This window comes from Malurus melanocephalus, unplaced genomic scaffold (genome assembly GCF_030028575.1).
Source record: "Malurus melanocephalus ecotype Western Australia unplaced genomic scaffold, MMel_1.1 scaffold_1399, whole genome shotgun sequence".
Lineage (NCBI taxonomy): Eukaryota > Metazoa > Chordata > Aves > Passeriformes > Maluridae > Malurus > Malurus melanocephalus.
The window spans coordinates 22,309-38,699 of NW_026624631.1; the positions used below are offsets into that span (position 1 = coordinate 22,309).

Below are 16,391 nucleotides of genomic sequence, written 5' to 3' on the forward strand. Positions count from 1 at the left end.
GTGTTATGATATATATTTAAACATTAGAAAAATAAGTATTTATTCCTGTATTTGTTGGACTGCATTTTGAATAAGCATAAATATAAATTTGGACTTCACAACATAAATGTGGATTTTTATAAGCTTGGGTAAGTTCAGGTGGTTTTTACTTGAAAACAAAATAAATGTATGTTGTTGCTCATTTTGCCTGATACATTTCTACAAAATTCTCTAGGAAGTGATAGTGCTGAACTGAGGAGAACAATGTGGTCTTTACATTGGTGTTTCTGTAATGCTGTAAATTTAGATTCTGGGTTTTTTACTCTTTATTTAATTTGACAGCAGAGTAGAGTTTTTATATTTTTTCTTACCCAGTAGTAAATCCAGTTAGAACAAACACCTGTCTTGGTGTTCCACGTTTCCTTGTGTAAGGCAGCAGTGATGACCTTCCATGATGTGACTGCTTTTACACACCCAGCAGAATAAACAGGAGTGGCAACAGCAGCCCAACCTTTCATCCATAATTCAAACACAGCAGAAAACATTTCTGAGTGCATTCCATCCAAGGATATTTCCTCTCCAAATGAATGATGTTCCTGACCTTTGACCCCAGCAAGGCAAAAATCCTCAGGATGTAGACACCAATGGACACTGAAAATACCTTGAGTTGTGGCATCTTTATGAGAAGAGTGGTTTCATACCAACACTTCCACCTGCCCCACAGAAGTATCTAGATTTTTGTTGAGAGAAAGTGTTTGTAAAGTAGATCTGAAGCAGAAAATAATTCCTACCACTCCTAGCAGGTCAGCTCTGTCATTCTGRGTTTTGCAGAAGGATTGTATTGAAGATCTGGTGTAATTTTTCTGTGGTGTTTTTCTCATTGTATATTTGTGCTTAAAAAATCCTGATAACCAGGTCTCTCTAATGAATTCATTATGAGAAAATAATGAACTTTGAAAGCCTTGTGAAATCAAAGTGTTGTGATAGCATGTGGTGCTGTTATTTATTTATTTCCATTCAATTTTGGGGTAATACACAGATGAAATCTGCAATAAGAGCAGTCTGCTGACCCACAGCCTTCCTAATGGATCTTTCTCACAGATCCATAAAATTCAGCATGAGCTTCCTTCAGACTTCTTCATAGTCCAAGGGTTGAAATTTTCACAGCTTATTTGTCATTGTCTCTCTGCTTAAACTAATAGAGATAAAATCTTCTTAAAATTACTATCTTCCTAGCATTTTGAAATAGTTTTTGGTTTTCATATGCATTTCACTTCTGAGAATCCTTTTTAGTCACTTCCTTTTCAATTAAATAATACTGAAAAAAAAGGATGTTTTTTCTTTACAGCCCATGTTCCCCTCTCTCTTCAGTGCAGGTAGGTCCTCGTGACAATGCTTGAKCCAAGCCACACAAAGCTTTTTTACAAATCCAAATACAGAAAATGCACAGACTGTGTTTGAATATATCTCGGGCACGTCTCATTTATATTTGAGAAACATTTGCTTCTCATTGTGCTTAACTATTCAGTTATTTTYCCAGCATTGTCTCATTAATACTCAAATATTGTTGCCTTGTTTGCAGCTGATCAATAGGTTAATTGGTTTTATAGTGTTGCTTTAATATTGTCACTGAAATTTGGTTTTAAAAAGCTTGAGAATTTCCTAATTTTAACCCAAGTTTTTTTTTTTAATGGATGAGTTTTCAAAGGTTACATTATAACWTTTATATCTAGACTTTGATATGTAAATCAGGACGGCAAACTTGAACAAAGTCACCTGCATTTTTCAGGTAATTACATTAATGCAAAAATCCATCTCAACCRAAATTGCTCCACGGAATTAGCATATCAAGAGCCTTCCTCAGAGAACAGCTTTAAGTAGCTTCCCTGTTTTTTTCTGTGAAAAGGGGTTTAAGACTGGTACAAATTCAGACATTAAAGGCAATAGTAAATATCAACTCTTCAGAGTTTATTGACAGGTGCAGAAGAGGATTTTGTCCCAGGTGAGTTCAGACAGTCAAAGTGAATTGGTGATAGCAGGAGCAGCTGTTTCTGATGATCCTTGGAGAGAGATGGAGGAGTTATCTGAGGTGAACACTCAGCACAGAGCRACCTCACACTTCAGCTCAAGTGCTTTATTTTATGGGAGAGGACAAAAAGAGGAACGTTAAACCTCTGGTACCACATAATAGGGAGGAAAGCATGGGGTTTGTAGTTTTTTCCAGTGGTTTTATTGGCAGTCTGCTCCTGCCCCAGTATTTGAGAGCTCAACAAGGACCCTTAACCACTCTGGTGACACGTCCACGTGTTCTCCCAGGCCCAGAGGAGTGCAGTGCATCCCTGTGAAAGCAAACTAATTCTGGATGATTTTCTCTAAATAGCATGAGTTCAGTGTTTTTCCTTGGAGCTTCGATGAAGGTTATATACTTAGGGCACTCTTCCTGGAATCAGCTGCTTGGGATTTGTAAATGGTCCTATTTTATGTAATGCAAATGGTGGTTTGGTGATCACTGCTCCCACTGGGATGCTCATCTGTCAAGGAAAATGTGTTTCAGCAGGCAAAAGTCTAAAAGTTTTCTTGTTTCTCACTTTTTGGTTACTGTTCTAGTAATATATCATTACAAAATGTATTATTTTTTAATGAATAAATCCTAAGCCAAATAAAACATTTATTTTCTTTGTTCCACAGCAATTCCATACCAAAAATATCTGCAAAATAAAAAGGATAAAATATTGCCTCACATATGCTTATGATACAAACTAGAAATGTCATTTAGGGATGTGTTTCTATTCAATGTATAACGTATTTTCTCCACTCAAACTCAACTTTAGGGGCTGAAAATCTGTAATTGGCCATTATATGAAAATGGTTTCCAGATCCAAGTCGTTACGGCAGCTTCTTTTTTTGGGTTTTTTTTTTTTTTTGGTTGCTGTTTTTTTTTTGTTCTTTTAAATAAATTCTTTACCTTGAAATAGAATTTACAAAAGACAGAAGCTCTGATCAAAAGTCATTGAGCTGACGTGGTCTGCAGCTGTGCGGAGGCAACCAAATTGTAAAAGGCAATTAGGCTTCAAACCCCAATTTTTCTAATAAGTTGTAGAACATTATATTTAGCATCAAAGTGGGCTGAAAATGCTGTAGAAAGTATTAATGTGATTTTCTTCCTGTATTTTCATCCTTATGTTGTATGCAGAATTATCATTCAAAATTAGCATAATCCAAATAAGCTATTAGGTAAGAGCTCATTTACACTAAATAATTTTAGCAGCCAGGATGAGAAGATGTAGAAGACCTCAGAATTATGATGCAGCTGAAACTTAATGAACACAACTGGAAATTATTCAGCCATAGCATCAGTTTGTGTGTTGTTTTTCTTCTTTTTCAAAAATCTCTTAYGCCGGATGGCTCCTTGCCATTTCTTCTTCTTCATTTGATTTTTAATATTTCCCCCAGTATTACTGGAATTTTACTTTTCCTGGCTGGTTTAGGAGAAAGAGTCAGTATTACTCAGCAACCCCATCCTTGTTCCACAATCTTTTTAGGATCTTCCATTTAGGATGTCTCATGTGCTTCTAGAACCAGCTCATTTAGGAACAATCTCTCATTCTGCTTGGTAACTCCCATCATGGTCTTTCCAGGCTCCCAAAAAAAGAATCTGATTGTTTTTTTTGTGGAAGCCTGCCACTGTCATCATTTCATACCAAATAATTATGATACAATGCTATGTTCAACTTTAGAAGACAGCAGTGACCCTGTTTTTTAAAGAAATGCTGTTTTGTAAATACAGTGCTTGATTTTGCTGCTTTGCCCTTCATCTAAATAGAAAATCAAGGTTCTATATATCTATAAAACATACCTTCTATGACATTTTTGCAGAATTCAAAGTTTATGAACAATGAACTTTCTTACATTCACCCTTGTGGTCTTATTATTTCACCTAGAGAATGAAATGACCTTTTTTATGATGAAAATAGTCTACAAATGTCTTGTGGTATTTGGGAACTCTGACACCTGAGGAAAAACAAGTTATTTTAGGATTTTCTTTCCTGGTTTTCAGTTATGTAGCTTAGTAGCATACCATTGCTTCATTTGTTGAGAAATATGTGGGTTTTGCTCATAATTTAACTTGAAGTCTTTATAGATGAACAATTTTATATGTATTTAGTTCGTGTTGGTCTTCAGTTTTCTTATATATATGTTTTTTGATATACAGTTTTTTTATGATACATGCATTCATGTTAGAAATGGATAATCCTGTTTTACAGGTGCTACTCATTTCTGCAGGAATTTCAGTAAATTCTAGAGAAACTTGATAAAGACGTTGACATAGATGTCCTATTTGCAATATGACCTTCTATCCTTTGGACTATTTTTTTAGGACTAGGTCTCAATGAAAAATCATGATGGAAACCCTACAGTTGATAAATGTAATGTTATAATCAGTCAAGCCTCTTTCATGTGTGAAGCTGAATATTCGTGAAAATGGAAGGATTTTATGCAGTTTTTTAATTCAGTGATTTTCTCTGCCCTCGGCAGCCATGCCTCAGGATGAGCTCACACTGTTTTCACTGGGGGCTTTAGGATGGAAAGCCCAAAATATTTTCTTCAATACTTCTTTTTCCTTCAGTTTTCAATTACAGTCCATAACGCTTATTTGCTTCAGTATCAATAATTCAAATAGTTGATGCCAAAGTGACTTTTTTCTTTTTTTTTTTTTTTTTTTTTTTAATATGGGTAGCTAAAACTTGAGAAAACAGATTTGAACCTTTGACTTGTCCTTCTGCATTGTATGGAACTGTGAGCAGATCCCTTAGAGCTGGTCTCCTGCAGGTGGAGTTTACACCTGTACAGTGCAGCGTTTCTAACGTTTTGCTGTAAAAAATTACCCAAATCAATGGCTGTGCAAGACCATTTCCACAAACCTGACTGCAACATCCATTCTTTTCAGTGTCCAGAGTTCAAAAGGCCGAGGGGCATTGCTGTGGACTGGGTGGCTGGCAATATTTACTGGACTGACCACTCCCGAATGCATTGGTTCAGCTATTACACCACACACTGGACCAGCCTGAGATATTCCATCAATGTGGGGCAGCTGAAGGGACCCAACTGCACCAGGCTCCTCACCAGCATTGCAGGGGAGCCATATGCAATTGCTGTCAATCCTAAAAAAGGGTATGTATCCTTCAAAAACATCACTCTGTCTCGGTAATTCAGATGAAATTGCAAAATGGAGCAAGGGAATTAAAGTTATGTCTATGAATGTCTGAACTTTTCCAAGTTGTTTGCTTAACTTTCCTGCTCAATTTACCAAGATGTAAACCCAGATCTGCCATCTTCCAGCAGAGTTGAAAGGTGCACAGCAATTAAATATCAATGAAAAACATTTTGAGGTTCTGTACAGTCGTTCAGCTGAATTTTTGTGTTTAATTTTTATAGGATGATGTACTGGACAGTTATTGGGGATCGGTCTCACATAGAGGAGTCGTCTATGGATGGTACTCTTAGAAGGATCTTGGTTCAAAAGAACCTGCAAAGACCTACAGGTAAACAGATTATCCTTGTTCCTGAATACGTGTTACTTGCTAACTCACTGGGGATTTCAGTTTCTCAGTTTCCAGAAAAAAAAAAAAAATTAAAATCAACAACAAAAAACCAAACAAAAGCACCAAAAAAAACCAAAAACCCCAACAAAAAGAAAAAAAACTAGCAGAAAAAAGCCCCTAAAAAACCCAAAACAAACAAAAAAAATCAACCAAAAAAACCCAAAAATAGCAACAACAAAATACATTTTCATGTATTTACTACCTGAAAACACTTCTGTGAAATCCCTCTGTGCTTTTCTTCCTTTACTTCATGGTAGAAAGTTGATGTTTATGGGGTCTTTTTTGTCAGGTATTGAACACAGGTCCCTGTCTTTGTAAAGGGAATGCAAAGAAAGAGTTCAAACCTTTAATATTTCCTCCCAAATAGGACTTTGCTAATGTTGTTTACACTGCTCTTAAATTTATTACCACATAGGCCTTTCCTATTTTAAATAAGAGGGAGTGAGAGTTCGAGCATTTGGGCTTGACTTTCGTAGCATCTACATAGAAATGACTATTACAGGAGCGTTATATGTATAAAACAAATACAAGTTTTTTTAATCTCTGAAAATGTGAAACATACATTGAGATTGTTATTTATTTATTATTTGGTATTTAAATAATCTCATTTTTGCATAAAATGCAAAGAATAATTTAAAGCTGGAGAGTGGGAGCTGCTTCTAAAACATYCCCCTCACAGGTCCCATGTATCACACAGAACTGACACATTGTGATTGCCTTTTACCAGTAATTATTCTCTTTAGCCATGAAGAGAATTATCCCTGAATACGAGTGCTTCTTTAAAAGAGGGTTGTTTTTTTTTTTTTTAATGGAGTTTAAAATGTAAACATATTTCACTGCTCTGTGAGTCAGATTTTCTCCACTTCCTCTCATCTGTCTGTAGCTGATTAATTTATGACCTTAAGAGGAGTTTTTTTTGCTGTTATGTCTAATTTCTTTTGATGTATTTTTTCTGACTTACCTACTTACATAAATAGGAAGAAAAAGTACTCTTTTCCATTCTTATTAAAGATGCACTGCAACTTCAAAAGCTCAGAATGAAATTACTTTATAGTTCCAACATTTTCTTCAGGCTGAAGTTTTTGACATGACCTAAAATGGCATATTAACCATTTAATCTTCCTCTATGAAGCATGGACTACTTGATTTAACTATTTTATTATTGCCTAGAGGCTGGGTATTYATAATGCCATCTATATTTTAGTATCTTGTGGTTTCATATATATAGATAAATATATATATATATATATGTATATATGCCAATGCTGCTGTTTTAAGTCTTGCAGCACCAATGTAAATAAAACAATCTGATTTTTAATTCTGCATGTGAAGTATTGGTGATAAAAAAGACAAATATGTGTGGAAACACGTGAGGTTACAAGGACTCTATGAATTCTGAATGCCTTGTTTTTAATTTGTGATCACACAGGTACAATTGCCATACTTGATTTTGGTTGGTTGAACAGGTTAGAAGATTTAAATCTGTTTCATTCTCACTTGGTAATTATATCCTTACCTGCTGAGGAGAATGGGTGAGAAAAGGTGCTGACCTTGGCAGAGTAAGGTAAAGARARCCAAAAACCATGGCTGCCCCAAGGKGAAGGTTCAAGTGAGAGYTGTTATATTTTATTCTCCTTTGTTTCAGTCAAGTTTTTCGTTGTCACAATATTTTGTGTGCATAAGACTACGAATTATATAGAAATGTACAGTTACATAACAATATTAATTTTTTTCCTGGTTTTATGTACCTATCTGAACTTTATCTCCTTTGCAGGTCTCGTAGTTGATCAGTACAGCCAGCGCTTGTTCTGGGCTGATTTTGAATTATCTGTTATTGGCAGTGTCCTTTTTGATGGCTCCGATTCAGTTGTGTCTGTGAGCACAAAACAAGGTATGGAGAGCTGTGTTGAACACGATTCCTGTTTTATTTCATTTGGCTGAAGTTTCACTATTCAGGGAAATTGTAAGCAAAAATCAGTGGTTATTAAGTAATATGTTATTGTTAGCCAATGTTTCAAATATTATCTAAACAGATTACCTTCAAGACAATCTAATAAAACTACCTTGGGGGAACAAAGGTTCAATGATTTGTGCAGATCTCCAAGTTTAGGTATTATTGAGTAAAATTGTGGGTAATAATTAGGTTTGGTCTCACTTGGACTTGGAGCTGCCTGCACTGAATGGGAGTTTTAGGGGTTGTAGAACTGCTGATCTGAATCAGTTCTTGGAGAAATAATGGGCTTAACTTTGAGGTCAGTGAGTAATCACAGAGTTCTGCTAACAGAATGTGAATGGGGAAAGTTCCTGTGATAAGGAAAGACATTCTTCTTAAACTGTTTTTATAGGGTTGCACAATGGTTTTTCAACAATTTGTTGAGTAAAAAATAATGAAAATTGAGAAGTGAAGGAACACATTGAAAAATACTTGAAAGCAGACTTTTAGAGAGGCTTGCTTAGTGGACAGTTGGTTCAGGGTGATATATGTGGTACTATTGAGTGTTTTAACCCAGAATTCATTAGGATATTCTGGAATGTACTAGGAGAAATCTCCCATAACCCAAATTGGTCTGGGCAACATTTAAATCGCCATATTTTGGATTAAAAATATTTTATTGCACAATTTCTATCAGTACATGAAGGAAATCATCTGCAGCGAGATCACTTTGAGTGTAGGGATCTGACCAAAACCTGCTTTAGCACTGGACCAAAGGAAAATTTGGGGAGTTTAGAAATTGCTTGAGGCTAAAAACTTCAACCCGTTGAACTAAACATGCTTGGAATAAATAATTAGAATTAATACATCTTTTTATGAAAATAAAATACTGAGTACCAAGTATTACAGCACAAAGGAACATTAGGAAGAAATAAAGGCTCATAGATGAAATTAAATAAATGCAAGGGAAATACAAAGCCATTTTTAGAGTAAATGGACTAGGAACAAGGTATCACAAGGAATGATAGTTTCTGTTTCTTTGTGGCTTCAGGAAGAGATGCATCTCAGGCGAAGAAGTTTTAGTTAGGAGCCATTGTCTTGTTAGAGGGGTAAATGTGAAATTCTACAGCCAGCTTGGCATAGAAAATCCAACTGGTGGCCTAACAGGCCCTCAGAGCTCTTAAAAATGAGGAATTGCTAGAGTTAATAATTTATTTTGCATTAATTTACTGTAATTATGAATTAAAATAAGTGTGGTACAAAAAACTAGCATTTCAAATATGTTAGCAAGGAGTTGAAGAGATGTTTTGTGAGAATAATTTGACATAAAGCAACATTATCTGTTTTTTCCTTGTCACATACATGGAGTTAAAGTGTTGTACCAAGGTAGAACAAGTATGTTGCAATTAATGAGTTGTTACTGCAGACTTTCCCTATTTTTCAATGATCAGCCAGTTTCTGAGGCTCAATTGTGTGGAAAACTAGTAAAAAGCTTGAGATTTAACTTGTCTGCAGAATGGGAAGATTTTCTTCTAGGCAGTTTGCTTTTTTAAAGGCAATGTTTGTAGGGACAAAACAAGCTGTCTGAATGATAATGTCCTTAGGTGATAATCATAATCATTAAATTGAATTTTGTATTAAAACCAAGTTGTTTATTATTTGAATATGAATATGTATTTTTCTTTAATATCCATTTTTATTCAAGGTTTACTGCATCCACATAGAATCGACATTTTTGAGGATTACATATATGGAGCAGGCCCCAAAAATGGTGCATTTAGAGTGCACAAATTTGGCAGGAGCCTTGTAGAATACCTAAGTGTGGATGTTGATAAAGCAAAAAGTGCCTTGATTTTTCACCGCTACAAACAAATGGACTGTGAGTAAGCATAATTACTTTAAACTCAATATCGAGCACATTCACCTCAGGGGGGAAACAGTAACCAAGCTGTATAAATATAAACCAGAGCCTGATTGTACAAATTGAAAATAGATTTAGTCATATTTCTTTGTATAATTTTGATTTGGGTTATTTGATGCGTTTTCGCTCATTTGAAACGACGCTGGGCAAATTTGTACACAAATGTCTTTTAGACCTGCACTGCAAATGAGGTATAAAAAAAAAAATTAGTAGAGAGATGAATAAAAATCCCTCTAGCCAGAAGCAGATGAAAGTTTTTACGCCGTGTTACCAATGCATTTTTGTTAATGGAATAAATTCTGCTGTTTGAGGGACTGTGTTCATGGATTTCAGGCTGCTGATACCTTGGAAAGTGGAATTTTTGTTTCTGATTATTTATCATGGGTTTGGAACATAGTTCTAATTTTTTTAAATAAAATTTCTATTATTTTTGTCTTTTTAAACAGTGCCTAATCCATGCTTGGACCTGACGTGTGAATTCATCTGTTTACTCAACCCTTCTGGTGCAACGTGTGCTTGTCCAGAAGGAAAATCATTGATGAATGGAACATGCATTGATCAGAGCCTCTTAGGTAGGTATTGAAAAGTGCAGAAGAACCAGAAAATAAACAGCTGGTCAGTTTTTGTCAATGCAGAAAGCTGGTTGTGAGTCCAGAGTTTTGTGATGTTGTTCAATAATAACATTACTGAGCTGAAATGCAAAGGAAATATGAAGAAACCAAATCCCTGATTCAAAAAAATAGTCCCCTTGCTAATATTCATCAAAATGAAAAATGAGCCTTCAGCTTAACTGATACAAGATGATTCTTAAATGTGAATGGGCATAAATATTGCCTGAAAGAAGTTTGAAAAGCTCTGAAGTATTTTGGATCCCAAATCAAACACGAGCCATTTGGGAGAAAAAAACACTGCAACAATGCTGAAAAGGCAGTGAGAGCAACAGAGCAAATAAAAAKTAMTTYRAAGCAACAGTCAAAGAAAGGAAAAAACTGCAGCATTTTCATCTAAAATTATTTTAGATATATGAATGACTATATAATAACTAATACTGAGACACAGGAAACCGGATTTCATGGGAAAGGAGCCTCTAAGTTCTTGCTGTGTTTTAGGGATGGGGAGGGAATCTTTTTCATAGGAGATTATTAAGTGCTTTAAAACTTCTTTCACTCTAATTTAGGCCAAACCTAAGGTAGTCAGACTCCTGGAATGATTTCTTAGTGAGCTTGAATTTTAAAATGTTCTAGAAAGCACAAACAGCATTTTTTGTGTGTATTACATGTATTAGGATGTTTTCCTGATGTTTAATTCCAGGCTCAGAAGTGCAAGTGATGGATATTTTGGTGAGATCCTCAGTGCTTAAAGTGTTCAATTTAGCAATTAAACTAATTTACCTGAAATGTCATAATTCCCTGGAGAAAATCTCACCAATCCATACTGCCTAGGCATTGAATATTGACTTAAGAGCTGTGTTTTAGTGGTTCATGATGGGGATTAATAAAAATATTCAACTCTGGACACAAATCAGTCTGAACACCCTCCCTACCCCTCCAACTGTCAGCTCTTTGTCCATCTCAGGGGGATATTTGTCAAGAATTTATGCTGTTACAGCACCTCCTCAAATTATTTCAAATTACCCATTGTTATTACTTTGGTGTTGAAAAATGAACAGATAAAATAATTTTGTTTTTCACTGCTGACTTGTACCAAATTGAACCCATAATTTCAGTAATGATCCATATTTACTAGTGGGCAAAGGATTATGTCATGGTAATGTTTTCAGGGAGGTGTATTTTTATTAAAGACATGAAGAGGTTTTTAAATGACTTATTATAAATTTTTATGTATGGACAGAAAATGCCTAGAGAAGCATTTTTAATATATTGGTAATTTTCAGTGCAGTACCTTCCTACGGCTGCAATATCTTTTATGACTTTTTCAAGGATTGCTGAATAAGTGTTTCTTAGTTTTGTTTGGTTTTTGTCTCTCTGTTTGCAATTATATTTCAAGTAATGTCTTGTGTAGGCTTTTCCTTACATTTTTTTTCTCAGGACATTATTTTTGTACTAGTAGATTGCAGGTTTTGTAGCATCACAGATTACAAATCATGAGCTGAAACAAACTTCTGTATCATAGTACTTTCTAATAATGCTTTTGCACTATTTTTTTTAATGTGTAAGTGGGTGTTAAATGTTTCTCTTGCTGATACTCCCCTTAAGTTTCCAAGGACCAGCAGAGATTCCTGGAAAGATCAGAGCTGTCCCAAGATCAGCATCTTGAACTGATGGCATTCCACTTCCCATTAATAGGTCACCAATAGCCTGAAAACAAAAGAAAAGTCAATTTATAGATCAGGTTCTTTTCTTTTAGGAGGCTATACAGCAGAAAACTAAGTATCCAAATTAGGAGAGAAAATATAAAATTACATGATCTGTAATCCTTTCTTTCATGTTAGAGAGATTCAGTAGCTAGACTGGGGTAGGATAGGTGAAAAGATTTTGCCTCTGTCGTTTCAAAAGTGTAAAGAGCAGCTGAGAGGTCTTTAAATCTAAGTTCAGCATGCTCAGAGAAGTATTGAAGGATGAAGTTAGAAACTTTCTGATTTTTTTTTCTTTGAAAACTTCATTCCAAGAGTGGGTACTTGGTAAACCTGTTCCCACCTCTTCTTTCTGAGGTGTTTATTCAGTAATTCAAATTAAGTCTATTCAGCTTTTTATTCTAATTCTTCTGTGTTTTTCTCCTGTATTCCTTTTCTTCCTGTGTTCTCCTATGGGACTATTCTGCTCATATCTCCTACACAAAGGCATCTGATCCCCTTTTGTGCTCAGTTGATGTGAATCAGTGTAATTTATTTCTTGTATTTACCTCCAGACAGCAAAGCAGCAGCATGAAACTCCTGATATTGTTCAAGCCTAATACACTATTTTCAAACTGGCTCATGCATTGCATCTTTCAATCCCCTTCCTCAGCTTATTGAAAGTCCAAAATTGTTATGTTACCATTTCTGTTTCATATTAGAGTGGTACTGAAACTCTTGAATTTAAAATGTTTCATAGAGAACAAAATCAGTAGTAATTTCCATTTTTTTTTTCAAATTTTGTATCTTAATTCTGTGGAATTGCTCTGAAAGAGAAATAGAACATGTTTTTAATGCACCATCAGAAAGGTTCATAAAAATGAGCAGTTGTCTGTACTTCACTGTTATTTATTCTGCTTTTACCAAGTTCTGCTCCATAAACTCATGACTAATGATAAGTAAAACAGATAAGATAAGCAAAACAAAAATAGACCTTCCCTCCAATAAGATATGCTACATTATCCATTCAAACAACTCCTGTAATGAGTAACTGAAGAGCGGTTCATGGAACATCAAAGGATTTAATGAACCACCCAAACAAATAAAACACCGAAGGATCCTCAAACTCCCAAACACGAAGTAGCTTTGTTACAACCATTGTAGATACCCAGGGTGGATACCAAACAAATTAAGTGCAAGTAGGATTTCATATTTTTATTGTAAAACTCATGAAATAACAACGTACTGGTCAATCCGCTGGGATAGCTTTGGGATTTGCTGCCTGATTTCAGCTCAACTTTAGAAAGGTGCAATTACCTGCAAGATGAGATTTTCCAGAAGTTTTGTTTCAATAGGTTTGATGCCAGATTACGTGTCTACACCATGTCAGCCCTGGCTGTGAAAGGAGGCAAAGAAAGGGCTCAGCACAAGTACAGTCATGTTGCTGGGGTTTACAGAGTCCTTGTTGGGTTTAGAACAAGGGTTGTAAAGGGTTTGTAAAGGGTTTACAACCCTTGTTTGGGTACAGAAAATCCAACATTCCTAAATTCTGCTCTTGCAACACGATTTATTCCTTCAAACCTCCAAGGAGTTGGGGTGTCTGTGGCATGCCAGTCAATGCTGGACTTCAACAGCAAAGGACAAATGGGAGCCTCGACTCTTTTTCAGGAATTGTTTGACTAAAGGAGATGAATTCAGCAAAATGCCTGCAGGTGGATGTGTTACTGAGGAATTTTCAGTGCTTGTGGCATCCCTCTTGTTCAAAGCTGTGTAGGCTCAAATCCTGGATTAGTTAGGAAGCAGCTGGCTTCACAAGGTTGTTTTGCTGTGTGAAAAATGAAATCTCACTGCTGAAAGCATGATTTGGGCTGGAAAGGTGCTATTCTGTTTCTTTAGGATTACAGTTATTGGGATGTTTGAGCATTGTATGCGTGCTTGCCTATAATCAATTTATTATCATTAAATAATTTTATACCTTGAAATAAATAGAGGTTTACTGTTCAATATATTTCCAAGAGAGGCACAACTGTAAGTACAAAAGAGCTTTACATAAAGAGTGAATCTGGCCTGATCAGAATTTGTGTCCCCTCACTCCTCACCTCTAAGAGAGTGGCACTGCTGCCATAAGAATCCTGAATGTAGAGCAGCAGCAGCTTCCCTTCTCAATGGCTTTATGGTCTGAGCAGATAAGAAAAAAAAAAAAGAAAAATCAGAAAATAACATTTAGGACCAACAAGTTTCTCTGCAAATATCAATTTTTGAAGAGAATTTGAAGGCTAAATGATTGTATTTAAAATCTATTGGACAGGGTTTAGTTAAGAAGGCTGTTATTTAGCAGAGAGAGTGGGTGAGAGATCAAAAAAAGCTAATAAAAAAGGCCTGAGGTAACCAGAAAATGACTGGGAAGTTTTCTGAGGTCTCCCAGGTAAAACCAACATTCATTTCTTTTTTAATTCTCTAACTGTGAATTATAGTTTCAAACAAGAATTCATCCTATCATTACTAATTTAGGTCCTAGGGAAGTCAACTTCCCTGTGCCACGCAAGAATTCCCACTGACTCTACAGCTCCTTTCCAGGATTTGTGGTCGCCTAAGTGTGTGGGTTTTTTCTATCCCTGTGGAAACAGAAATGACAATTTACTTTCTCCAATTTGAAAAGTGCTATTTTCCCCCCACTGGCAGCGCTCTGTGGCTGTGATTAAGGGACAAGGTTCTGTTCTGCCCCTTCCACAGCCCTGGGGTTGCTGAAGGCTCTGTGTGTTCTCTCCTGCAGATGACAGCTGTAAATTAAGCTGTGAGAACGGAGGGAAGTGCATTATCAACGAGAAGGGGGATCCTCGGTGCCACTGCTGGCCCAGCTACTCTGGTGAAAGGTGTGAAACCAATCACTGCTACAACTACTGCCAGAATGGAGGAACTTGCGGGGCCTCTCTCCTTGGTGAGTGTTTCTGAGCAGCTCTATCTTGTTCTTATACCTGTGTCAAATGTTTGAATTTCTTCATTTTTGAGATTTTTTTTTTTCCTCTTTATTATTCATTTTGTCTGTACTTATACAATGTGCAAAAATAGTAATATATTCCACATATATTCCTTGTGATCAGTAGGGCTCCTCATTCCCTTCTATTGGTGTTTCAGCACAATTAAACAAAAAGAAAAAGAAAAAATGCCAGAAAAGGGAGGAGTCAGTAAATGTTCAGGGTAAAGACTCGCAAGTTGAGGTGTATCAGTGGAATTGTAAAGCAAAGTGTCCAAACTACATCTGCAACGAGTCCATACATCTTGTTCTCTCAATTCATATCAATTCACCCCCTAAATTTAAGTGTGTGTACACAGAGATATTTGCTTAAATACCTGACCTCAGTCTTTTACCTTTGTTTAGCTGGAGTTCACTAAATAGGAATTTTACTCTCGAGAAGACTTTGTTTATGAGAACTCAAATCTTTCATTTTCCTGAAGGAATTTGAAATTACATTTCTTAGGTTCAGGGGGATTATCCTGTTAAAAAGCAGGAATTTGGCAGTTGATCTTTGTCCCTAGCACATCCCATATCTTGTATAACATTGGGCTAGAGAGGAAAAGTGTGAAAAGAAGTACTCTAAAACGTAGTAATTTTGTGAGAAAGGAGCAGCAGAACTCTTATTTTCTGCTTCAAGGAAAATACTTAAATATTCAATTCAAAGCAAAACAGCTGGAGAAGAGTTTGCTGCCTCTTCCTCTCAGAAACTTTCAGCTGCTTAAGATGTGAATAATTTTCCCCTGTGTGTGAGAAACAACACAGGAGTGACCAAAATCTTGATCTCTGAAAGAAAAGGTCCAGGCACCTGAGATTCCTCCCTGTAATGGAGGTACATAATTCCTGAGTGTCTGTGGCAGAGGAACTTGGATTGTAAAGATTTCCTCAGCCCTTATTAATTAACTTTAGCCTGTGTAGTTCAGTAATTCAGTCCCAGTCCCTGGCTTCTCTGTAGTCTCCTCTTCCTGGCTGAGATGTGGTGGCAAAATTCCAAGCGAGTGCAAGTCTAGTAATTTATTCTTTCCGTTCTGAGTACTTGAGGGTTAATAATGTTGTTCATAATAATGACTAAATATCAGAAAATGAGAATTGCTTGTGCTGGAAGCTGATTAATCATACTTTAAACTGCTCCCAGCAGCTGATGGAACTGCTGACACAAATGATGAACAGTGATTTTTGTCAATGCAGTCAGATCAATACGTGCAGGTGAATGGAAGGGATGGTTTAAATGGCACGCAGAACTTCCCCCCCATCTGCAGGGAGGATGTTTATTCCCACATTTTTACATGTCTGGCATCTAATTGATTCTTTTGTGGGGTTAAAAGGCTTAATAAAATTAATAACTTGGCTCCTGGAACTGAGCTCTGTTGTGAGTTCTGCAGAGACCCCAGGGTTTTGTTTAATCCTTTTCTTTTGGCAGTAGCCACAGGGCTTGCTCACCTCCAGCAGTTTGTTTTCCCTCTCCCAGGCAGCTCACACTTGCTGTGCTCACACAGCTATGCCCTCACATGGATATTTTTAATTTTCATTTTCCTGCTAAATCCAGCCTCGGAAATCGCTCAGCCTCGCTGAAACAATTAGTGTGCAGTAGGTTTGGTCACCAGTGGGGAGAGGAGAGATGTGAGCAGGGTCTACAGAATGCTTCTGTT

At 36.3% G+C, this 16,391-nt stretch overlaps 1 protein-coding gene across 1 annotated transcript in view; it reads left to right on the top strand.

Moving 5' to 3' along the window:
* The window catches only part of LOC130586926 (low-density lipoprotein receptor-related protein 1B-like), a gene marked incomplete at both ends in the record, with an annotated part of 36,751 nt that extends 22,084 nt beyond the window's left edge, over window positions 1–14,667 (top strand). The window contains 6 exons of the mRNA XM_057387860.1: window positions 4,928–5,151; window positions 5,416–5,522; window positions 7,357–7,473; window positions 9,221–9,394; window positions 9,883–10,008; window positions 14,503–14,667. Coding sequence (XP_057243843.1) covers window positions 4,928–5,151; window positions 5,416–5,522; window positions 7,357–7,473; window positions 9,221–9,394; window positions 9,883–10,008; window positions 14,503–14,667 — 913 coding nt within the window. The remainder of the gene's footprint in view (window positions 1–4,927; window positions 5,152–5,415; window positions 5,523–7,356; window positions 7,474–9,220; window positions 9,395–9,882; window positions 10,009–14,502) is intronic.
* Between the last annotated feature and the right edge of the window lie 1,724 nt (window positions 14,668–16,391).